The sequence below is a fragment of the Dendrobates tinctorius genome, unplaced genomic scaffold (genome assembly GCF_039654945.1).
Source record: "Dendrobates tinctorius isolate UK_male_01 unplaced genomic scaffold, ASM3965494v1 ptg000155l, whole genome shotgun sequence".
Lineage (NCBI taxonomy): Eukaryota > Metazoa > Chordata > Amphibia > Anura > Dendrobatidae > Dendrobates > Dendrobates tinctorius.
The window spans coordinates 23,761,477-23,787,818 of NW_027361822.1; the positions used below are offsets into that span (position 1 = coordinate 23,761,477).

The 26,342-nt window shown below is 43.9% G+C and overlaps 1 protein-coding gene across 1 annotated transcript; it reads right to left on the minus strand.

The window, feature by feature from the left end:
- Positions 1-1,253: 1,253 nt before the first annotated feature.
- Positions 1,254-25,942, minus strand: LOC141051082 (uncharacterized). Its single transcript, XM_073547942.1, has 7 exons — positions 25,808-25,942; positions 23,672-23,821; positions 23,363-23,542; positions 23,156-23,279; positions 19,009-19,106; positions 18,717-18,810; positions 1,254-3,036 (listed from the first exon to the last, which is right to left on the minus strand). The coding sequence occupies exons 1-7, from the start codon at positions 25,832-25,834 to the stop codon at positions 2,117-2,119; spliced, it is 1,593 nt and encodes a 530-aa protein (XP_073404043.1). The 5' UTR covers positions 25,835-25,942; the 3' UTR covers positions 1,254-2,116.
- Between the last annotated feature and the right edge of the window lie 400 nt (positions 25,943-26,342).

Consider the following 26,342-nt stretch of genomic DNA (forward strand, 5'->3'; position numbering starts at 1 on the left):
CCAAACGCAACATGACACCCACAGACAATTCCATCAAAGTCTGCATTCCAAAACGTCACTACTTCCCTTCCGAGCCCCAACGTGTGCCCATACAGTAGTTTACTCCCACATATGGGGTATCAGCGTACTCAGGACAAATTGGACAACAACTTTTGGGGTACAATTTCTCCTTTTACTCTTGGGAAAATGTCAGAATCACTAGGATCCATGGAAGGGTTCAGTTATCTCATAAAGGGACAGTGGTCAGAATTGTGAAACTTGTCCCCGTCATTAACATGCAAACCACCCTTGAGGGTAAAGAGGTTAACAGATTCATGTCAAAAGTTACGAGTGAATTGTGTAAGACCCTACAAATTTCACAACTATTTAGCCCTGTGTGCCATCCACAGATGGATGGCCAGGTGGAGAGGTTTAATAAAACTTTAAGGGCATGTTAAAGAAGCTGGAAGAGAAGGATGGCCTGGATTAGAACTGTCTTTTACCCTACCTATTGTTCTCCATCAAGGAAGTTCCACAAGCCTCATCTGTGTTTTTTTTTCCTTTTGAGCTACTCTATGGCCAACACTTTGATTTAGTGAAGGAGGCATGGGAAACTGAGACCACAACCTACAAAAGCATAATTCAGCAAGTCGCTCAGATAAAGGAGAGGACTGGCGATGTTATGCTTATTGTAAAATGACATCCCCATAAAGTAAAATCCAGGGTGTATAATAGGTCGGCTCGAGTGAGACAGTTACAGCTTACGGATCGGATACTTGTGCTAGGGCCTACAGCAGGTAGAAAATTCTTTGCTAACTGGTAGGGGCCCTGTGATGTGGTGGAAAAAATGTGAGAGGTCAATAATAAAATACATCAACAAGGGAAAAGGAAGCCCTTCAAATATATCATATCAACATAATAGAACCCTGGAAGAATAGGGAGCTTTTCAAAATCTCCTGCTTGTTGGCTCGGTCAGAAGCCAACATTGAGGATGTAAAAGTTGCAGAAACTTTGTCACTCTCCCATCAGCAGTGCTGGGAATTAATACAGCAAAATAAGGACATGTCCTCGGAGTTACCAAATCTCAATTGTGTCATCACTGATACTCACTGAACCTCATGTTGGGACAATTTCAAGCCCTATAGGATTCCTGAAGGTGATTTCAAAAGAAATTAGACATGGGTGGTCAAGCCCTATACTGTTAGTGCCAAAGTCAGATGGGGAATGGTGATTCTATAATGACTACCGAAAAATTTATGAGGTATCTAATAATATAAGAATAAACATTTTTATTTATATAGCGTCAAATTCTGCAGCACTTTACAATTAAGTTGGGACATGTACAGATAATAATGACAATACAAAGTAACAAATAGTCCAACAGTTACAGGTGGAGTGAGGGCCCTGCTTGTGAGTTTACAATCAATAAGGAAATAGGGGTACACAATAGGTAATAATTGCTTGTAATGTATGGTACAGATATTATAATAAATAGGGCATTTCAAATAAGCTGCATAAGCCGGTCATCAGCCAGCATTAGTCTAAGCACAGTTACCAAGTGCTATTGGGTGAATGGAGGATGTGGAGACAGATGAGTAGGAGGGACCAGAAGAAATATTAGAGTGAAAAGTAAAGAGTTAGATTAGCCTTGATGAATGGACAAAAAGCCCAGTGACAATATGTGGAACGCTAATAGAGACTTATCCAAAGTGATTTGCATCTGTAACTGCAAAAAAGGAGGTTCTACAAAGTACTGACTTTAGGAGGGTGAAGATCTATGCACACTGAAGTTACCGCTATTTTGTTCTATTTGTTATTTGCTTCACATTAAAAACAAAAACCAAATGTTCACAGTTGTAGGCATGTTCTTTACATGAACTGATGCAAGCTATCAAAAATACAGTGAAATTCTAGGTTGTGAGGTAGCAAAATATGAAAAATGATAAGCGTGTGAATACTTTTGCAAGCCACTGTAACAATATGAAATATTTAATGCTACATTGCTTTTTAGATAAGAGATGTCAACTAGTAACTGCATATATTTTAATTCTAATGTAAGTTCTAACTTGATTTTCTTTCTCATTTACTAATTTTTTGTCGTTACTTTGACTGTCATAGTTTTTTCTTGTACAGTTTATCAAAATATATGGTTTCTCCCCGTATGATTTTTTTGATGGATAACTAAATCTGATTTCTGTTTAAAACATTTCCCACATTCTAAACATGAATATAGTTTCTCCCCTGTGTGAACTCTCTGGTGTATAACAAGACCTGATTTCCGTGCAAAACATTTCCCACATTCTGAACATGAATATGGCTTCTCCCCTGTGTGAATTCTCTGATGGACAACTAAATCTGATTTCTGTTTAAAACCTTTCCCACATTCTGAACATGGAAAGGGCTTCTCCCCTGTGTGAAGTTTCTGATGTCTAATAAAATTTGATTTATCTGCACAACATTTCCCACATTCTGAACATGAAAAAGGCATTTCTCCTGTGTGTAATCGCTGATGTCTAGTAAGGTTTGATTTATTTGTAAAACATTTCCCACATTCTGAACATGAATATGGTTTCTCCTCTGTGTGAACTCTCTCTTTATCCCCTGTGTGAACTCTTTCTTTATCCCCTGCATGAACTCTCTCATGTCTAACAAGCTCTGTTCTCTGATTAAAATATTTTCCACACAAAACATTTTTCTCCTGTGTATGATTTTTATGAGTAACAAAAGACATTTTGAGGGAAAAACATTTTCTATGTTTTGCACTTGATAATGGCTTCTTTGCTGTAAGAGCAGTTTGATTTTTATTGCCTTTTTTGTGTCTTCCATTTTTCTTAATAGTTTGTGATGAATTAAACGTTTTGACCTGTTTAAAAGGATCAGATGATAGATCTTTGCTGTGAAGGGATGATGTAATATCTGGAGTAATATTATCTTGTGTTACATCTTGTGTGAAATCAAGGTCTTCTGATTTAAAAATTTCAGATGTCATTTGTCCCTGTGATTTCCTGGTACAGTCGTCTGATTTCACTTGTCCCTGTGATCTCTGGTTACAGTCATCTGCGAAGAATAAATATTATTATTTTTGAATAAAATATCCCTAAACAAATATATAAAATATATAACGTTTCTAAAATATAGATAAAATTGCAAGTTTTGTACAAAAAAAAGTTGAGCATGATCTTCAACCCTGTTTGTTTGTTCTTCCTCCCAAATACTGGAGAATAATTCACCACCCAAAAATCCTATGTAGTCCAAAATGATACCAATAAATAATTAACCGATCGGTAAATGGCAAAATAACGAAAAACAAAACAAAAAAAAAACATTTTTTGCAATATTCAGAAATTTTTTTAGCACTTAAATAGAAAAAAGAAAACTTCTACATATTATGGCATCAAAACAACAACTTTTTTGATATAGAGCTTTGACAACAAAAGTGTCCACAGCTCACTGGAGACATCTGACCTGATAAGTAGTGATGTTCGGACCCATGGATGTTCATCCGAAATGTAAAAAAACATTTGGTTCGGGTATCAGAACTTGAACCCGTACCCTATTCAAATGAATGGGGGCCCAAACATCCAGCGTTTACCACACTGTCATATGTGTGACAGAATGGCAAACACTGGCTCTGATTGGCGGTAATCTTCCACGTTACCACTGGTCACAAAGCTGTGGTTACCACGCTGTCACACAGATGACAGAGTGTGAGCATGCAGCTGTGACCAGCAGTGAAAGGTTTAGCGCTGGTTAGGCGTTTGCTAATAAGATTACTACTCTCACCAGCTAGCGCCTGTCCATAGTAATAAAATTGTCAGTGAGATAGTTAGTGCAATGCGTGTGTAGCTTAATGAAAGTGTTGAAAAATGTTTTTGCATTCAATTAGTCATCCATAAAATATGTGCTCTGGGGTACATTTCTGTGGTATATAACAGTCCAAGAAAGTGTTAAAATATATTTTTGGATGGAATTTGTAATCCATACAGTGTAACGTGCTTAGTGGACGACAAGGTGACTAAGGCCTCTTTCACACATCAGGTTTTCGCCGTCAGGCGCGATCCGGCGCTTTTGACAGAAACCGGATCCGGCGAAATGCAATGCCGGATCCGGTTTCCCCCCCATTGACTTGCATTTGCGCCGGATCGCGCCGGATGGCCATGCGTTTCATCCGGTTTTCGCCGGATCCGGCAATGTGTCGCAATGTGTCGCGATCCGGCGTCTGGAAAAAACGTCTACTGTAACGTTTTTTGTCTCCGGCGAAAAAGCCGTACCCGCCGGATCCAGCGCGTCCGGCTTTTTCACACAATGAAAGCCTATGAGCGCCGCAATGCAATGGCCGGATCCGGTTTTTTTGGACTGAGCATGCTCAGTAGCTCTGCCCACAGGAGATATATAAAAGCAAGACAATGGGACCCTCAGCCACACCCAACATGCCACCCAAGCCAAGAACCAGGAGCAGGAGAAGGCAGCAGACATCTGCAGCAGCAGCACCATCAGCACCACCCCAAATGGAGCAGCATGCTGAACGGGAGGGGAGTCCAGAAGCAGATGAGAGACGGTAATTATCAAATCCCCCATTCCTCCAAACTAGGGCCATGGAATATCAAGATATTCATTGGCCCTTTGTTTCTCTTTATTCAACAGCCGCCAAAGAGATGCAGCAGCAGCAGCAGCAGCAGAAATGGCATCACTGGCAGCAGCAATACCCACAGCCATGGAGTCTGGCCATCAACAGGACAGCACATCTTCTTCTGGGAGCCCTCCCTCGCATCGTCAGCGTTTGACGGTAAGTTTTTATTTCCAAAATCCATCATCTCTGTAATATATGTCTATTCATTGCCTTTTATTTCAAAACAGGAATCACAAGATGAAGAGGAGCTCCCAGAAGAAGAAGGAAGGGGTGGACAGACACCTGGAGTGGGCTCACAATTGGTAAGTTTTTTGCATCAAACGCAGAAACACAACATCACACTACACACAACACATAGAAAACAATGTTCTGCAGACCACACACAGCAAACAAATGCCTACATCCAAAGACATAACATTTTTTGTTTTCTTCTCTAGTCTTCCCAATCTGGTGCTCGGCCAAGAGGTCCTCGCAGTGCCTCCCAGGGTCGTCGGCGACAGCAACGCGGCGTTCACCAGCGTGTAAGTATAAATATTTTTGCTTTGTTTTTTTGCACTTTTTATTTCATTTCTTTTGTGGAGGCTAATTATGTTATTTTTGTCTTTTTCTTTAACAGCCTTCACAGCGTGCTCCCGACTCTGACGGTGAGGATGGAGGGATTGATGTGGACCGCCTCATCGATCTCGTCAGAGAAAGGGAGCCGCTCTGGAATATGGCTGACCGCCGCCACGCTGATCTGATCATTACCCGACGACTCTGGGAGGAAATCTGTTCTCTCCTTGTGGGCCGCTGGGAGGACCTCGAAGCTCGGGCCCAGATTAAAGAGCGTAAGTATATACAGTAACGGTTGCTTGATGTAAACCAGTGTTTCCCGAACTCCAGTCCTCGTGGTCCCCACGGATCATGTGTTCAGGATTTCTATTTACTATGGAAATCCTGAAAACATGACCCCTGGGGACCATGAGGACTGGAGTTTGTGAAACACTGATGTTGTATACTAACCACTCCTTTCTCGTTTCAGGGAACAGAATTGTGAATCGGTGGCGGTCTGTGAGGGATCGTTTCAAGAAGGAGTTCAATAAAGAGATGCGGGCCCCGAGTGGATCTGGAGGACGCAGGAGCAAGTACAAGTACGCACAAGCCCTGTCGTTCCTCCGGGAAACAATGCTCACCAGAAGGTAAATATTACACACCACATGTGAAAAAAATAGATGTAACTTTTTTTTTTTCAGCCAGGGCCATACCATGTCAGTATTTTAATTGTTTTTTTTTCTCTTTATTCCACAGCACGGTGAGCAGCACTCGGGAGCCTGCACGATTGGACCCTTCTGAGGCGATCCCTGAGGAGACCGGCACCGAGGGACACTTCGACCGCCCCGGTACATCTGCACCTTCCCAGCCTTCCCACACATTCGACCCATCTGTCCCATCCACCAGCACAGGAGCATCGTGGCCGCCTACATTACATGAAGCTGCTGGTGAGGAGATCGCTTTCCCTTTACCCCACCCTTCTGCCCCTGCCGCCTCTAGTACACCTGCGGGTACTGGGCGGCAGCGGCAGAGGGGTCAGGAAAAGAGTTATGCGCAAGAGTTATTGCATCTGAATGCATCTTTCCAGAACTGTCTCAAAGTCTTGTCAGAGCAAATCTCCGCAGGCTTTCAGCAGATCAACTCCAGCATTCTGGAGGTGAAGACACTTCTGCAAACCATGCATTCAGAAGCAAGATCTTCGCCAAACCACACCTTTTTCAGGTCTGTTGTGGAGCGCATGGCAACACTATCTCCTACCCAGCAGATGCATGTAATGCATTCGTGCCACGGTGCTCTACAGCAGGTTACCTCCCAACCTCCACCTCCCACCACTGTAGTTCCTCCACCTGCACCCCCTCCAGCCACTTTCCATCCTCCCCCTCCTATTACATCTGCACCCCCTCCAGCCACTTTCCATCCTCCCCCTCCTACTACATACCAGCAACCTGCCCAGTACCAGCAACCTCCCCAGTACCAGCAACCTCCCCAGTACCAGTCATCTCCCCACTTCCAGCAACCTGCCCCGTACCAAACTCCTTCCCCGTACCAAACTCCTTCCCCGTACCAAACTCCTTCCCCATACAACTTTCCATCAACATCATCTGCTCCTACAGTCTCTGCCCAACCCTCCACTCCACCGCCCACCACCTCTTCTGCCTCCCACATGTCCACCCATTCTGTAGCTTTTTCTACACCTTCACCTCTAACTGTTCCTTCCCCACCACGATCCCAGTCCTCTCTCCACACACGCAGTGTCGAAGTGTCCCGCAGCCCCTCCAGCAGTATTTCCACCCCACAGTACACAGAATTGTAATGTGTGTTTTTTGTAATAAAAATGCCCATTGGGTTTAAAACCTTTATTAAAAAAGTTTTTTGCACTTTAAAAACATTTTACAAAAAAAAAAAAAAAATTTAAATAAAAGTTAAATTATCGTTTCACAATGGTTGTCTGTCATTTCTTTCTGCGGCGAACTATGTTTTAAAAAAAGGTTAAATACAGGGTATTTCAAAGGTAAAAAGGTATTCAAAACCAGGTATAACTGTGGGTAAATTTTAGCTTTTTGCCACAGTTGTGTTCCTGGTTGTGTTTGAAGCAAAGTATTTCACCTAAAAAGTTGTGTTTATTGTTGGTGATTTCCTACCAATGTACACAACTTTTGTTAAAAGGTGAAATACTTTGCATAAAACACAACCAGGTACACACCTGTGGCCTAAAGGTAAAAATAGTAAGACCATGACAAGATAGCCAACTTTGGTTGGCAAAGGTATATACTGTTGGTCCAGAAGGTACACAAGTTTAGGGCACAAATCTTTCACACTCTGTCATCCCAGTGTACTCTGCCTTGAGGTGACATAAAGTATAGTGGAAAATTGTCCCTGAAACCGTCACAGAACTTCTAGTGGTAATATTTCCAATGACAACATCCATCTTCGCCAGTAACTTGCTCTTCTCTCCAACCTGCACTTTCTTCTCTACAACCTGTCAAAGAAGGGCTGTAGGAACATGCTATATCTAGTTTTCCAGTAGCCAATCCCGTTCGGAAGGCCACAAGGGTCAATTTTAAAAACCGGATCCGGCGTAATCCGTCGAAAAACGGATAGAAAAACGGATAGAAAAACGGATGAACCGGATGAGACGGATCCGGTTTTGTCTGTCAAGAACAAGACGGATCCGGCAGAAAACCGGATCCGGCACTTCAGGTTTTACAAAACATTTGCCGGATCCGGCATTCCGGCACGACGCCGGATCGCGCCTGACGCCGAAAACCTGATGTGTGAAAGTAGCCTAAGACGGCAGAACCCCACAAGACTCCCAAGGGAGCAACCAGAGAATATTGGGCCAGACCAAGCTGGCGCATCAGCGGAGGTGGCAATAGTCTATGGTCCGGAATTGGCCACATTCCCAGAACCACCAAGGCCTGAACCCAGGCTGCAGCCTCCACCACTGGGCTTCTTGCAGCAAACAGGAGAGCCAGGATCCAGCAACTAGTGATCGGACTGCGGGGCCAAGGCTGGTCAGAAAAGAGGAGGCAAGCCAGGACCAGGGCTGGAGAAATACTAGCAGGCCAGTTAGTTGCAAAAAGACCTTGGGACCTGTCGTCATATCTCGCTCAATCAGCACGCAGTAGAGACGAAAAACTTGCCTTGAAAGCTGCAAGAGATGACAACTGGAATCAAGGTCACGTTCATGAAAATGGAAGATCAACATTGCTGGTATACGGTGGTTGTGATGTGAGAAGAAAGGGAGCAGGATGAACCTTTCTGATTCTCTTAATATTCTGGCTCATACTGAAATCTGAATCCAGCAGTCAGACAACACTGCTGCTCTTTCATATGGTGGACTACACTTCTCTCATATCCCAAGATCGAACAATAGTGCAGATGGAGGTGTTGGTCTGTTCCTATCACCCAAATATACCTTTCAGGTTATCCCTCAAGTACCCTCACTTATCTTCCCTTCATTTGAGGTCCATGCTGTCAGACTCTACATTCTCTTCTCCATGCGAGTGGCGGTTGTGTATCGTCCTCCGGGCCCCTCCCACCAGTTCCTGGATCACTTTGCCACCTGGCTTCCACATTTTCTCTCCTGTGACATCCCCACCCTCTTCATGGAAGACTTTAACATCCCCCTTGCTTTTCCCCTTTCCCCATCTGATACTCACCTTTTATCTCTAACCTCCTCCTTCGGCCTTTCGCAGCTTACTCTCCTATATCTGTACAAGTCCCCTTCAAAATGTAAAGTACTGCAGAATAAGTTGGTGCCAAAGATTTAATATTTTTATTATTAACCCTTTTTGAAAAATGAAAGGGCCTAGGAGAGGCTCCTCGAGGCGACTTGACACGGGGCTAACACCCCCGAGAAATTGGACTGTCCTTGACGTTCCCCCATCTACTATGCAGGAGCAGGCAATGGTGCAGGTGACACAGGGGGCTGTTGCCCATTTCTACATGTCAGGGGCTCCAGCACTACCCGAAACCGGGTCACTTACAGCCCAGGCACCTGCGAATCAGGTTCCAGGAAGCAGTTGGAGACAGTCTCCCCAGCCTACCGAAGGAGAAGAAGCTTACGCCTGAAGAGGATTACTGTATTACCCTCCTTATAATTTTTTCCTGGCTTTGTACTTTCTGCAAAGCATTTCTGAGAGTAGGAGGACATCCACTACATTTTCAAAATATTTACATTCAAAATATATTCTGGATTCAATTAGTTATCCATACAGTTTAATATGCTTTGTGTGGAATTATGGTGGGAGAATAAATTTAGTCTCTCAGTACTCGGTCCCCTGGCGCCATTATTTCTCCAGTTGTGGCATCCCCACCTTGTACCAGCACGTGTCCAGAAGCAGCACATGTGCCCTTACCAATGGGGTTACTGGGATTGCCCACTTAACAACTGACACATGGACAAGCGCTTGTAGCCAGAGATGCTACATTTCCCTTATGGCACACTGGGTGTACATTGTGGAGGCCGGGCCCAATTCCCGCCCTGGCACTGCAAATGTGCTACCGAGGCTGAGGATTGCTGGTCGTACTTCTATCAGGGTTTCCTCCACAAGTTCCTGCTCCTCCTCATCCTCCATCTCCAATGTGCTATATCAGAGCACATCATCTACATCAACCAGAAGCTCTGCAGCACTGCATCAACAACGCAGCAACAGGCTCTGCTGAAGCTAATTTGTCAAGGAGACAAACCGCAGCAGAGTTATTGAAAGGAATATCGGACCAGACAGATCTGTATCTCATGCTGCTGAACCAACAACCAGGCATGGTCGTGTATGATAATAGGTGTAACCTGGTGGCAGGTGTACAATGTTTAGCCCAATGTGCTCAACTTGGTAGTTCAGCTGTTTCTGAAAACCTATCCAGCTTTGCCAGAGCTTTTAGTCACTGCATCAGTGCCCATTTCTGCAAGTCAGCTACAGCTGAAGCCACTCTGGCTGAGCTGCAGCAATGCATGCAAGTGCCAGCTCACCGACTGGTATGCGACGTGACCACACACTGGAACTCCACACTGCACATGCTGGCAAGAATTTTGGAGCAGCAGAGCCCAGTTGTGGAATACCAGCTCCAACATGCTCATCACTATTCTGGTCAGTCTTCACACATAACTTATCCAAGACTTTGAAGACAGCACAAGGATGGTGAGCGGTAATGACGCCATCATCAGCACAACGATCCTGCTTCTGTGCCTACTTAAACTTGAAACTTTGCATGTGGACCAGGTGGATATGGAGGAAGACATTAGACAGGGACATACTACCCAGCCCAGCCTCATCTCATTTGCTCAGCACAGATTGGGTAACAATGAGGAGGTGGAGACTGAGGAAGAGAAGGAACAGGAGCTGGCTGATGGTGCAAAAAAGAGGCTAGTACCTCCACAAGAATTGCCCTGTCTCTACTACATGGATGGGCCAAGTAGAAAGAGATGGAGGAGGAGTTGGAGATTAGTTATCATAGTGTAGACCAGGGGTCCTCAAACTACGGCCCGCGGGCCGCATGCAGCCCTCCAAAGACTTTTACCCGGCCCCCCGCCAGGCCGACTTTGAGCTCTTGAACTGCACTGCAGTTCAGTGCCGGCGGGCCGTGTAATTGCGGGCGGGACGAGGCGCCGAGGAAAGGCGTTGCGCAGCCCTCCCGCAGCACAGTGCACAGAGACGACGTGATTGTCATCACGCCGCCTGCGCCGCCTGATGATGTCACGCCGCCTGGGCCTGTGCCGGAAGAAGACGGAGACGAGCGGGCGCCTCTTCAGAGCAGCGCGGGGACATAGGTGAGTACTTTTTTTTTTTTTTTAACGCCGGGTCCTATTGGGGTCATTTTCCTACCTAGTGGGGATCTGTGCTACCTATTGGGGAAATTTTCCTGCCTAGTGGGGTCATTTTCCTGCCTAGTGGGGATCTGTGCTACCTATTGGGGACATTTTTCTGCCTAGTGGGGACATTTTCCTGCCTAGTGGGGACCTGTGCTACCTATTGGGGATATTTTCCTGCCTAGTGGGGACATTGTTCTGCCTAGTGGGGACCTGTGCTACCTATTGGGGACATTTTTCTGCCTAGTGGGGACATTTTCCTGCCTAGTGGGGACATGTGCTACCTATTGGGGACATTTTTCTGCCTAGTGGGGACATTTTCCTGCCTAGTGGGGATCTGTGCTACCTATTGGGGATATTTTCCTGCCTAGTGGGGACATTGTTCTGCCTAGTTGGGATCTGTGCTACCTATTGGGGATATTTTCCTGCCTAGTGGGGACATTGTTCTGCCTAGTGGGGACCTGTGCTACCTATTGGGGACATTTTTCTGCCTAGTGGGGACATTTTCCTGCCTAGTGGGGACCTGTGCTACCTATTGGGGATATTTTCCTGCCTAGTGGGGACATTTTCCTGCCTAGTGGTGACCTGTGCTACCTATTGGGGACATTTTTCTGCCTAGTGGGGACATTTTCCTGCCTAGTGGGGACCTGTGCTACCTATTGGGGATATTTTCCTGCCTAGTGGGGACATTTTCCTGCCTAGTGGGGACCTGTGCTACCTATTGGGGACATTTTTCTGCCTAGTGGGGACATTTTCCTGCCTAGTGGGGACCTGTGCTACCTATTGGGGATATTTTCCTGCCTAGTGGGGACATTTACCTGCCTATTGAGTATATTTACCTTCCTATTGGGGACCTGTGCTGCCTATTGGGGACATTTACCTGCCTATTGGGGACCTGTGCTGCCTATTGGGGACATTTACCTGCCTTTTGGGGACCTGTGCTGCCTATTGGGGACATTTACCTGCCTATTGGGGACGTATGCTGCCTATTGGGTACATTTACCTGCCTTTTAGGGACCAATGCTGCCTATTGGGGATTCTTGCACCACACCAGTCTGAGCCTGAGGTAAAAGTGGAGTTCCACCAATATGGGCACTGGTGAGGCTGCATTGATGGGCACTGATCAGGCTGCATTGATGGGCACTGATCAGGCTGCATTGATGGGCACTGATCAGGCTGCATTGATGGGCACTGATCAGGCTGCATTGATGGGTACTGATCAGGCCGCATTGATGGGCACTGATCAGGCCGCATTGATGGGCACTGATCAGGCCGCATTGATGGGCACTGATCAGGCTGCATTGATGGGCACTGATCAGGCTGCATTGATGGGCACTGATCAGGCTGCATTGATGGGCACTGATCAGGCTGCATTGATGGGCAGTGCAGTCTGTATGTCTCTGTGTGGGCAGTTTTATTGCTGGTATATTGTTTTTGTAGCGCTGTATATATGTTGGTATTTTACTAATAGCGATTTTGAATCCCTAGGAAACAATGATATCAAGAAAGAGAAAAAATTGACTCGAAGTGTAGGATATTCGAAGAACCCAAAAAATCGGTAAGTTTGATGATTTAACTTCATTTTTAATATTGTATTTGTTCCTATTTTTGTTTTACTACTTCTAAATAAGATATGTGCAGTGTGCACAGGAATTTATTCATAATTTTTTTTAAACTATATTCCGGCCCTCCAACGTCCCCTGTTTAAAAAGTTTGAGGACCCCTGGTGTAGACAGTAAGTTTCTGTTTTTTCACCCTGCTGTACCCACGCTACAAGGAGAACTTTGCATCTCTTCTTCCTGAGGCAGAGAGGGCTTCTAAAACGGTGCTATACAAGAAGTCCATTGTGGAAAATATGTTGGAAAAATTCCCTTAGTGGCAGGAGGAAGCTTCCTTGCCCAACCCGAGGGTGAGAGGAGAGGGAGACACAGTACAGGTACAGCAGAAGCAGGGTTACATTGTCAAAGCCCTGGGCCAATTTCATGACACCCTCCCAGCGTCCATAGTTTTCAATGCTCAAAAATTGTTGAGGCCTGCCAGTTGTTGCCTTCTAGGGTCTATGGCTGACAGGATGACGCTACTTATTTTTTTTCCTGCAAAGCCTTTATGAGTGTAGAAGTACTGCAACTACATTTTCTTCATTTTTTTAATGAAGCACTCCAATTTGTTTCTTCAAGGGTGTATGGATGACCATGCTTGTAATTATTGGCAGGTTTTGCATTGTGCGCAGAGCTTTTATGAGTGTAAGAGTAAAACAACTACACTTTGTTCACAATATTTGAATTAGGTGCTACAGATAGTGCCTTCACAGGTGTATGGATGACCTTGCTTGTAATTTTTGGCAGGATTTACACTTAGTACATAGCCTTTATGAGTCATGGAGTACCACTACATTACAATATGAATAGAGTGTGTATGAATCCCTACTTTACGTCTAATACAGGCTGTATCCGAGTCCCTCTGGGTCCCTAATTTTTGTCATTTCTTGCCTCCTTCATAAATTAAGCTGAAATTTCCATTTTTTAATAAAAAAAATTAAATTTTGGTTTAGTTAAATTAGAATTTTTTAAATGCTTTTTAAATTTTGCCTTATATACAAGTCAAGTTATACACGAAAAAAAATGTTTAACTTTTTTTTCCTGTAAACTCCAATTTCTTGGAGATTTTTAATGTTTTATTAAAGTCCTTAAACTGGAGTAAAAGTGTGACACCATTGCTCTCAGAAGCGATCTGGTAGTAAGAGATGCTTCCAGAGATTAACTTTTGACCCATGCTGTTCTCCTTCCAGTCAGCACTTTTTCCATCCATTTCAACATTATCACTGCCCCTAAGACCATTTTGTAGGGTCTGCTGAAAAAATGCTCGAATTTCCCATTGACTCACATTATACTATTACTCGAAATGAGCATCCAAGCATTATGAATTGCTCGGTTCGAGTAACGAGCATCCAAGCATTTTAGTGCTCACTCATCTCTAACTACAACGCCTTCCATCTCTGGCCCAGCCACCACTAGATTTACCCAGCGGGCAGTTAGGCAGATGTAGCTTCCTTGGTCGTGCTTACTGGTCCACATATCAGTTGTTAAGTGGACCTTGCCACTGATGGTGTTGCGCAGTGCAAACTTGATTTGGTCCACCACAAGTGTGTGCAGTGCAGGGATGGCCTGCTTGGAAATTAAGTAGCTGCTGGGAACAACATACTGTGGGACAACCACCGTCATCAGTTTTTTAAAACTGTCCACCAGCTGGAATCGAAGCATTTTGAAGCAAGTAATTTGAAAATACTTTCCTTCATGACCATGGCTTGTTGGTGGCTAGGGGGTATTTCCTCTTTCTGTCGAGGGTTTGGGGGATGGAAAGCTGGACACTTCCATAGGACAGTGTGGAGATGCTCATTGACACTGCTGGTGTCACATTCTCTCTTTGAAGGAAGGCAGGTGGCCCTGTTGATCGTGAGTGGGAGAAAGAGACCGAGATTGCAGCAGGAGGTGGTTCTGATCTGTCATGCTTTTTAACATGTGTACTCCACTAAAGGTCGTGCTTAGATTTCAGATACCACATCATGCAGGTGGTGCTCAGATTCAGTAGATTTACGCCTCATTTCAGGCTCTCATGGCACAGTGGGCAAACAACCTGTCGCTTGTGGTCAGGACATTGCCTGAAGAAATCCCACACCAGAGAGCTGTTTTGAGCTGGCTTTGGTGTTGTAATTTCCATGGCATGGTGGCCAATAGTAGCTAACTAAGATTAGTACTACATAAAAAGAAAACAGGAAGTTCCTGCTCACTCTGTGTGAAGGTCTTATCAAACATGTCATAAAGCAGAGACAACAGGCCAAAATCCCAGGCTGCAGGTCCGACAGCTAACACAAGGCCACAACTAAACACCAGACTGCATGCTGACATGAGGCTTCTGACATTACTGAAGTTGAAACCCAAGACAAAAACAAAATAAGCAAATACCCTGCAATAAATAGCAATAGTGCATGGAAATAATTATGTTAATCAAGTACCCTATATTATTTTCATATACTATTGTTATTTATTTACTGCAGGATATTTGCAGATTTTATTTGTGTCTTGGGTTTTGTCTGATTAGAGGCCAGTGTGAACATGCGCCTACATGCTGCATGAATACCAATTTATATTCCAGTTCATTTCTTTAGGTTCTTACTACAGGTTTTGCACTCTGTGCAAACAAAGGCAAGGCTTCCCTTTTCTTCGAGCTGCACATTAGGTTTATATAGCTCTATCTTTCCCAAAGCTAATGATAACATTTCATTGCCCAACTGGGCCATTATATTCACTGCAATTCTTGCTAGAGGTTGCTATAGAGCACCCTAAAGATGCTCCATGATTCATGGCTACTCCAGCCCTGTTCTTCAGGCTTCTCTGTCTGAAGGACAGGAAACCACTGAGGTAGTGGGAGTTGCCTTTTTATTTTTTGCTCTTGGCTTCCTGTCCAGTAATAGGGCAGATCCTACTCTCACGTACTGTCGTGGGTGAGGGTAAAAATATTAATCTCCTTCATTTCTTACAGTGCTAGACTTTGAATAAAAACGGAATAATTATTGTTACAGATATTAAAAGAGGGACTTGTTATACAAGTAGGATTAGAGGATTCAGATTTCTTTCCTTTTCCAGATAAGACGTTCTATTCAGTCTTCACCCCGGCTTTTCTTTTTGGGGGAACATATCCTTTCATGGATTATTTAGTCTCAAGTGAAATCGGTAAAGGCAGAATTAGTTCCCTATAAAACATTTGATTAATCGACTTTCAGAAGAGAATAAATTCTGAATCAGATCTTGGATTTATCTTACACAATGGGAAATAATTGTAATTTCTGCTAATGTTCTTCTCTACGTCACATGAGAGAATGTTCCAATTTATGGTTATTCACGGGCTGCACCGTACCCGACTTTAATGCAGAATATCGGATATATTGAATATTCTGTCATGATCCAAGGTGGATCTGACAAGTAAATGGACAAAGTGAACTTTTTTCCTTTGGCTTGGTGCCAAAGTGGTGTGATTGCCCCCGGTGGCCATTAGAATTATTACACGTGGTGTCGTTCATTCTAAGTTGCCCCGGTGGTGGTGAGCGGTTGTGCACTTTAGTTTCCTTGGTTTAATGTGCACGTAATTATAAAACAGGTGTGATGCTCTATAAAAGAGTGTCAGGTGTGTTTGATCACTGTTGGTGATATTGAGTTAGTCATTCTCAAGGAAGCCTGGGTGAAAGAAGGAGCTGATTGAGAGTCCTGGGCAGCCCAGCCAGAGGGGTTGAGTCAGCTATGGAGTCTGCATGGAGGGCTGGCATGGTGTGGTGGAGTCGCAGTTTATGATGTCAGCAGGAGGTGCTTGCATGGCTTGGTGGAGTGGCGACGATGGTGAGAGTTGCACTCAGCATGCTGGACTTGGTTGCTGAAAACTGGACTCAAGCATGCTGGACTTTTTGGCAGAAGCTGGACTCATCTTTGGGACTCTGTTTACTGGGCAACTGCAACTGGTGGTGGACTCTGCTCCAAGGCTGCACTATGGTGATGGATCCGGTTATGGTGATGGATCCGGGTGGAGGAGAAGATGCACGCAGGTGGTGGGCTCTGTTGCTAGGAGCGTACGCAACAGAGCAAAGCTAAGTGGTGTTCCCTCTGTATTGTCATTTTCCCTTGTGTGTGTTTAGTGCAGTGGTGGGATTAGTTTCCGCACCAACCAATTCCCTAGTGAGGGTTTAGGGTCAGGGCGAGTCAGGGTTTTAAGGTTCCTGTGCGTCGCCCGGTGCGGAACCGGCATAGGGAATGTTAGGAGTGCAGGGTCTCTGGCTCAGGGGAGTGCAGGAGGTCTCCACGTCCCTATTCCCTATTGCAGGGCCCACCATTGTTAATGTTACCCAGGTTTCCCTTTATTATTTAAATTCGCCTTACTGGAGGCGGGGTTTCCAGACTATTGTATAAATACGTGTAATACCTAAATTCGCCAGTTGGAGACGGTGTATCCAGCTGCATGTCTTATTATTTAAATTCGCCCAACTGGAGGCGGTGTATCCAGGGTCACGTGTGTCATATGGGTTCGCCTTGCGGTACTCGCTGCGTCCAGACACACGTGACCGTGACTTATTCTAAATATCCCAAGTGTAACTCAGAGGCGGCAGATCTATCTCGTATGTATTGGGATTGCCAGGAAATTAGGGAATTTTGGGAACCAGTTATCATATTTGTTGCTGAGAGGCTGAATATTGTTTTGTCATTTCATTTTTTATAGGAGTCAAGATGGATTGTCCTACTAAGGATCTAATTACTTCATGATTGTTATCTGCAAGGGGAGTGATTTTTAAGGACTGGATATCTTCTAAAAATATATATTTATAACAACAGCTTGGGCCAAGTTACACATCCCAATAAATTAAGTGATGGGATAAGTAGAAGTAGTTTAGGAATTATGGGCAACAATTATTGATTGAGGGGTTTTCTCTTCTTTTCTCTCTCCACTGAATGGGGGAGCATTTTAATGAAAAAAGAAAGGAGAAAAAATAATAATTGTATCATATTTCTTGAGTTTATGCGTCTTCTGTTTATATTTGAGCTTAAAAATAAAAAGGACTTGGTGTCCAGTCATAAACGCAAGGCCCACCATACGGATGATATTTTTTCTTCACATGATTTTCTATGCTGTCAGGACATTCTATGTACACTGTCATTTGGCTTTGCAGTTTAGAAATCTGGGAAGGTAAGGGTCAGCATCTTCTAATTCCCAGTAGTAGGGTGCATTCTCCATACTGTAAGCTCTGGCCAGGACAGGTCTCACGCCAACAGAAAGTTTGGTTTAGCAGGAGAATGGTAACTACTTGATTGTGATATCGCTGGACTACACTGAAGATAAAGTAGCCTGTTGTGAGTTAATTTTTCCCTGCACCATTGAGGTCTGATGAACTCCCTTCTCTGGTGAAGGAAGGTAGTGAGGCTGATTACCAAACACCTGGGCAGCTAGATAATGACTGGGTGGCTGTAATTGAGGACTCGATATAAGGCAGCCGACGCCCTTCTGCCTTGCTGGTGATCCTGCTGGATTCTTGGAGACCAGTCTGATTCCTGCGTCTGAAAGCTAAGTTTTTCTGCTCTGCTTTGTACTCTTCAGTTTTGTTTTTTGTTTTGCCTTGTTTTTTGGGAGTTCTGCCATCCCCGGCCGGGGGTGAGCTGAATTCCATTTTTGTCTCTGATCTGTTGATCTTTTGCTCTGTCTTCAGAATATTCCTGAGTGCTGATATAGTCTTTTGAAGCCTAGCGACTTCAGGGCCTGTTTTTCCTATCAGTCGGTTGGCTCATTTTGGATAGGGTTTTTGCGGATGGCAGACAGCAGCTTTCCTATCCTGTCCTATTTAGTTAGCTTGGGTCCCATCATTTGCTCAACCTATCTTTCTATCTGTGTTAGTGTTTTTATCTTGCTTCACCGTCATTATATGTTGGGGGCTGCCTATTTCTTTGGGGTCTGCTCTGGGGCAGTTTAGTTTTTCCCCTTTCTGTCTTTAGGCTATGTAGTTCTCCGGCTGTCATCGAGGGGTCTAGGGCACCGTAGGAACCCCCCACGGCTACTGCTAGTTGTTGTGGATAGGTTCAGGGGTCTGCAATCCGATAGCTGCCAACCTCTCTGGTTTTTCTGGACTTAGCTAGTATTTTGTTTTTTCCTCCTTCGGTGACTCATAATAACAGTAGCCACAGCCAGTGACTGAGAAGAATCTGTGACATCCTGCATTTAGTCGTTACTACTCACCTGGGTAGTCATATGTAGGAATCTCCTCTTTAGACCACTCCTCATCACCCCTCACATGTGTCTCCGTAGTATTAACATGGGTCAGATCTTTGTCCTGAAACAAATATTGTAAAAGTTACAGACAGATGGAGAAGTCACATCTATAATCAGCTCTAATCTTGCCATCTCCACCGTTCTCATTACACAAGTATAAAAGATATAATACTGGTGGATAAAACAAGACTGAGCACAAGACCTTCACAGCCGTCTACACATCATAGGGGAGATCTCATGACACCTTCTCTCCATCTACCTGATGATCCTGAGGAACATTGGGAGATTCTTGTTTACAGTCCTGTGGAAGAAGAGGACGGGGATATCTCTCTGGTGTTGTCCTCTTACTGGATAGATCTGGAGGAAACACATACAGGGACTGAATTCATTCTTTACATACAGATAATTATAGGCTGTGTGTATCAGGGCTGTGGAGTCGGAGTCGTGGAGTCGGAGTTAGTTTTGGTTGGAGTCGGAGTCGGAAGAAATGTACCGACTCCGACTCCAGCTTTAAAAAAAATGTATTAAGGCTGGTTTCACACTTGCGTTTTTTTTCGCGGTATTTTAGCGCTAAATAGCGCATGCGTTTTTTTTTCCTATACTTTGCATGGGATGCGCTTATGTGCGCATACACATGCGTTTGTACGCGTTTTTCCGCGCATGCGTTTTTTTGCGGTATGCGCTCGGGCGCACAAAATGCAACCTGTTGCATTTTTTGGGCGTCCGACTTGCCTCAAAAAAACGCATGCGCGCGCAATGCGTTTTTTTACAGCAAGACACCCATTATAAGTCTATGGTGAGCATATGTGCGCATTGGCATGCTTATGTATGCGTTTTTTTGCACATGCGTTTTTTTTTTACCATTAGTTTAGACAATGGAATTTAGGGGTTTGGGTTAGAGTTAGGGTTAGTTAAGGGGGTTTAGGGTTAGGGTCAGGGTTAGGGTTAGGATCAGGGTATGGTTTGGTTAAGGGTCAGGGTTAGGGTCAGGGTTAGGGTATGGTTTGGTTAAGGGTTAGGGTCAGGGTTAGGGTATGGTTTGGTTAAGGGTTAGGGTCAGGGTTAGGGTCAGGGTTAGGGTTAGGATCAGGGTATGGTTTGGTTAAGGGTTAGGGTCAGGGTATGGTTTGGTTAAGGGTTAGGGTTAGGGTCAGGGTTAGGGTCAGGGTATGGTTTGGTTAAGGGTTAGGGTCAGGGTTAGGGTCAGGGTTAGGGTCAGGGTATGGTTTGGTTAAGGGTTAGGGTTAGGGTCAGGGTATGGTTTGGTTAAGGGTTAGGGTCAGGGTTAGGGTCAGGGTTAGGGTTAGTAAAGTCATGGTTTGGGTTAGTGTGAGGGGCCACCTAATGTTGGAAAAAAAAATGCAAACGTGGTAAAAACGCACTAAAAACGCATACAAACGCATAAAAACGCTGCGTTTTTTTCATGCATGCTCATAAAAATGCTTGAAAAAAACGCAGCATCTGTATGCGTTTGTATGCGTTTTTTCAATGCGTTTTTTTGCGGGAAAAACGCGCTGCAAAAAAAAGCAAGTGTGAAACTAGCCTTAATATTTCATAATTGAACTTTCATATGAATTTTATAAATGTTACTCAAATATATATGTTCTATCAAACTATGAACAACAGTGATAAGCAGTTCTGCTGGAGATAGAGACATTTCTTACTTCTTGTGTGTCACTGTTCTCCACTGCCCTTATCTAATCTTATACTTGGTTAACCTCATGCTGCCCCAACCCCCCTACTTACAATGTATGAAACTGAAAGTGAAAATGTGTTGCAAATTCTTAGTAGTAAAGCTCCTCCTCTAGACTAGATCATACTAGGTGTGCGTCTTCCAAGCATCTCACAGCTGCCTGCTACTCAGAAGAGGAAGACTGTAAGAAGTATTATCCTTTCAACAAACTTTGCATCAGTTAACTGTGAGTACATGAGGAATAATAACAGTATTACTGACCACTATATCAGTTGTACGACCTGGCAATAATTTTGTACAATTGTTTTTAGGAAAAACAATTGTCATTTGGATTGTGAATGCAGAATTAAAAACCTGAGAATGTCAAAGAAGCATGACATTAAATCAGCTGTATTTGAACATTTCACCATCACTCAAGATAGAAAACATTATGTCTGTCAGTGTATGACAAATGATCCAGACGAAAACAAATGCTGTGAAGCCAAGATGAGTGCATATTCAGGCAAAGATAAAAATGCTCCTACCAGAGCTTCTAATCTAAAGAGACACTTACAGCGCTTTCATCCAGAAGTACTGAAAGCAGTGGATGAGAAAGACTGCATCCAAACCAATGAACCAGTGCCCAGCTCTTCCAGCCAAACAAAGGAGCAGAGAACTTTGCAGCCATCAGTTGCAAGATATTTTGTCAGTGACAAAGTTACTGTGACAATGACAGTAGATACATTTAAAAAACAGATCATAGAGCTTGTTGTAAAGGATAGTGTGCCTATTTCATTATTTTCACGACCAGCTTTTATGTGTCTGAATGGGGAAATGGCCCGCAAGCTTGGTGTTTCTCTGGAGAGAGAGAGTATTAGAAAATTAGTAATCGAAGAAGCTTTTAAACAAAAGGAAGAACTTAAAAAAACTCTCAAGGGACGCTTTCTGTTTCTTAAAATGGATGCCTGCACACGTCACAGAGTGAACTATTTTGCCATCAATGTCCGATTTGTTTGTGACAAAAATGAAATAGTTACCAAGACATTGGCAGTAAAAGACACCAAAGCTCATCACACCAGTGAGTTTCTCCAGGTCTTGGTGGAAAAGGTTCTGCAAGACTATGAACTTAAAAAAGAGCAAGTTCTTTCTGTCGTAACTGACAATGCTTCAAATATGATAAGTACTATTAAGCTAATGAATGAGAGTAATGATGGTGACTAGCAGCTAGAAGAACATTCTGGGTCCACAGACACAGAAATGTTTGAAATAGAGGAACACAGTATTGTAACTGAGGAGCAAACTGAAGTTGCTTCAGATGAACAGCAACATGATAGTTTAGATGATCTTGTTGAAACTGTGTCAATATGTTCTTTCATTCATCACATGCGCTGTGTTGTGCATACGCTACAGCTGGCTATAAGAGACAGTCTGCAAGAAGGACATGCTGCTGCACTGATTGGCAAGGTGAGAAAATTGGCTACTGTTGCCAGAACCCCTAAAGTTGACTCAATTTTGAAGAGACGTGCTGGAAAAGGGGCAATTATTGATCAAGCCACACGATGGGGCAGTACTTACTTAATGATTCAGCGCTTGGTTGAACTGAAAACCTTTCTTGTAGACATGGCTAACCCTCAACTGACGCTAAATGAAAGTCAGTGGAATCAGGTGACTGAGCTGGAAAAATTGCTAGATCACCCATTTACAGTGACTAAAAAATTACAAGCAGAGGACTTAACTCCAGGTATTTTCTTAAAGGAGTGGAAGAACCTGATGTTTCGCCTGTCCCAAAGAGGAGGGTTAATTGCAAGTGGCATTGCTACATCAATGAAACGGAGAGAGGAGCTACTATTACAAAATAACATTCTTTTGGCAGCTGTTTATGTAGACCCAATGCATCGGATTCTTCTAGATGATCAACAGCTAAGTAAAGGAAAAGAAGCTCTGTTTGAAATAGCAGTAAGGATGAAAGGGTTGCAGAACAGTCAGGAGGAACAAGAAGAATTTGGTCGTCCTGCCACATCTTCACCCTCATCATCAACTGATGAAGAATTTAATTTCGAAAAATATTTGGATCACAAGGACCGTGCAAAGCGTTCCCGCATAGAAGAAGAGTCATCCCCATCAAGGAACACAGCCAGTACATTTCAGCAGAATTTTTCATGTGCACTAAAAGAAATTGAGAAATTTGACCGTTCATCAAAAATAACAGTGCAACAAGCGATTCCTCTGTATCCTGACATTGCCAGAGATGTTGCCCGAGTGGTTACTGCTTTGCCACCAACACAAGTTAGTGTAGAGAGGTTGTTCTCTGCTCTCAAAATAATTAGATCAGATTTGAGGGCATCCATGAAGGAGGATCTGACAGAGGCAATACTTTTTCTGAGGACAAATTTATAGATTTCTTATTAACTGCATAAAAGTGTTTATTGCATATTTACTTACAGTTTAGAAAAGTTTATAAAAGTTATTTGCTATATTCTAATTGTATTCTAATAAATGTAGTTTTTGCTCTAAGTGGTCTGATTACTTATATGATGGTGAGAAACTGAATAAGCACGATGTTTAATATTTTACAACAGTAAATTTGTTGTTATGAATTGGCCATTTATGAAGGAGTCGGAGCCGGAGTCGGAGCCGGAGTCGGAGCCTGATAAAATCCAGGAGTCGGAGTCGGAGTCGCAACTGTGGCTTACCGACTCCACAGCCCTGGTGTGTTTTTAGTCCTGTCTAGTACCTGGTGATGTGAGGGGCTGAGGAACCTCCATGAAGACGTCCTTGTACAGATCTTTGTGTCTTTCTAAATACTCCCACTCCTCCATGGAGAAATAGACGGTGACATCCTGACATCTTATAGGAACCTTACATATAAAATGACACAATCATCCCCCTGATCCCATCATAGTGTTACTGTATAATGTCCCAGCATTCCCAGCATTGTCACCTCTCCAGTCAGAAGCTCAATCATGTAGTAGGTGAGTTCTAGGATCTCCTGGTCATTGATATCCTCATATATCAGGGGGTGAGGTGCAGGCTCTGTGATTGGGCTCAGGATTCTTCCCCATCCCTCAGACACAGGGGCCTGACAGCGCTCACTAGAGGTCTTCTTCACTACTGTGTAATCCTGGTTATGGAGAGACACATTAATAAATCTCACTACAGACATTTCCAGAGTGCTCACCTCTCCATTTCTGTCCATCTGTTATTCCCATAGATAAGAATGATGTAATGTGACATCATCAGAATCTCTCACCTCTCCAGTAAGCCGGAAAAGGATCTCTAGGGTGAGTTGTAATATCCTCTCCACCATCTTGTCCCTGTCCATATTCATACTTGATGGGTTAACCAGGAAAATTATTTTATATTGAAGATCTCTACTGAGAGGATCCGATATTGTAGGGACCTGAATGGGAAGAACATGAGCCGATGTTACACCATATGTGGTTAGGGGCAGCACAGTGGCTCAGTGGTTAGCCCTGCTGCAGTCCAGGGTTCAAATCCCACCAAGGACAACATCTGCAAGGAGTCTGTATGTTCTCTCTGTGTTTGTGTTTGTTTCCTCCCACATTCCAAAGACATACTGATAGAGAATTTAGATTGTGAGCCTCATCCGGGACAGCGATGATAATGTGTGCAAATTGTAATGCGCTGCAGAATATGTTAGCGCTATAAAAAAATAAAGATTATTATTATTATAAAAAATCCTGTGTAATAATACAGTTAGAATAGATAAGGGTAACATATTAGGAGATATGATGTGTAGATGTTGTATTCTTAAACTGTATACACTGGAACATGAGTTGAATTGGTGACAGTCAGCTTGCCTCATTCACTGACTATTTTGGTCACTGCTGTAGCCGCTGATTGGCTGTAGAAATCTTATGTGACCATAAAATACACGTGACCCAGCAGCGGTGGTACAGGTATGGGGGATCATTAATGTGAGTAATAATATTTTTATAATTTTCTAGTATTGTTTTTTCACATCTGCTAATAAATCCTATACATTTTAGACCACACACAACAAGCAGTTTCTCCCTTGGAGTCGGCAGCTGAATACGTTCCTCATAGACTCATCTTCCATAACGCTAATTCTCGTCTCATTTACCGACACTGGAATCGGCATTAGTAATACTGCAGGAGATATTCATTACACGTGACAGGAGAAATAACTACTTCATGATGAGGACGACATCTTCATCTTCTACTACGGCTCTAGAAACATATCTGGCCAGAGTCCGTCACTGACTCCATCACCACCGGCCGCCTGTATGAATGTTTCCCGTCTTCCCCGGCTGTAATCTTCTGTGGTGTCAGATCTCATTCACACACAGAAGCTTGAGGCATTTATATTTCAAAACCCACCATGGACAGGAGTTATTTGTAACCTACAGCGATGATTGGTATAAAGTCTACATGGACAGTGTTGTGACACATTTTTTAAATGTTTTTCTTCCTCTCATAAGAACCACAGGAGAGTTCGCGCAACCAAGTGTTCATGTGTATGGGGGAGTCAGAGGAGATTGTTGTCAGTCATATGATCGCTTGGGCGACAGCCATCTAATGTGTATGGGGCCATTACTATCACACTGACAGGCAGGGATAATACCCCGCACTACAGTAGTACAGGGCATCACCAGAGCAATCAGAGGCTTCTATGTTGTATGATCGCACTAATGAGGGGTGTGGAGAAAAGCTTAAAAATAGGTTGTAAGTGAAGAAAAAGCACAAATAGAGTTTTATCAATAAGAAACTATGGGGAAAACAATCTCCTGCACAATGTTGGGGAAATCCCGTCCACAAAAACTTTATTACACTCTAAATGCCTCCCATCTTCTAGCGATGACGTCCTCTTCATTCCTGCCCGCTGCCGCTTCGGCTCCGAGGACGTCATCGATGCAAGATGGGAGGCACCGGACCGCCCAACGGTGAGTATAATCTAACGGGTTTTTCTTATCTTTCAGGTTACATCGGGGGCTTATCTACAGCATTACAGAATGCTGCAGATAATCCCCTGATGTCGGTGCCGGCAGCTGATAGGCAAAAAATTGGTGACAGATTCCCTTTACGAATGGGGCTAAGTGAGTAATTATTAGTCAGAGGGGTGGGTGGTACCAGACTGTCGGGGGGCGGCCTGTAGCATTATACTGTGTGGGGGGATGGTACTGTGGGAACATTACACTCTATGTGGGGTCCAATAAAACTAGAAGAGCAATAATGCGTTTCCATATTTGCTCTTTTATAATTTGATCCTATGTATCTGTCAGAGGACAAAAAGATAAACTTTGTAATTCTTAGAAAGCAGTAAAAGAAAACATCAAAATAGTCTCAGCGCTGAAGGGGTTACTGCCCCCTGTGCCCCGTAATACAGGCAACTTCCAGCACCTACCTCCACCTGCAGAGCCGCACTCCACATATATGGCTGCTCTGTGCGCACAGGACCTGGGATGAGGTCACAGGAGGGGAGGAGTCAGGGGTCACATGATCAGGGGCCTCAGTGTATGCAGGACTCTGCTGTGCTGGTTGTCATGGTGCTGGATGAGGGGAAGTTTCTGTGTGGGGTCAGGAGGGGTTTAACCCTATGCATGTACCCTACATAAGTAAAAGGGAAAGCTTTCTCGGCTCCTCTTTCACCTTGTGTTTGGCAGGAGACTTGGATAAATGCACCCAAAACCTCCACATGTTTTTCTTTTAGGGAAAACCAATATAAGTTACTCATGTTTTGGTATCATACATGTTCCCTATTAAATAAACTTAACCCTACGGTCCCTAACTGTCGATGGATGTGAGGAAATACAGAGAATGACATGCCTCACCTGTTTTTGGTCATGCGCAGGCCTTCAAGGTTACTGGGAAACCGTTAAGTCCCTTATTTTTAGGCTGTGTGCACACGCTGCGGATTTTGCTGCGGTTCCGCTGCGGTT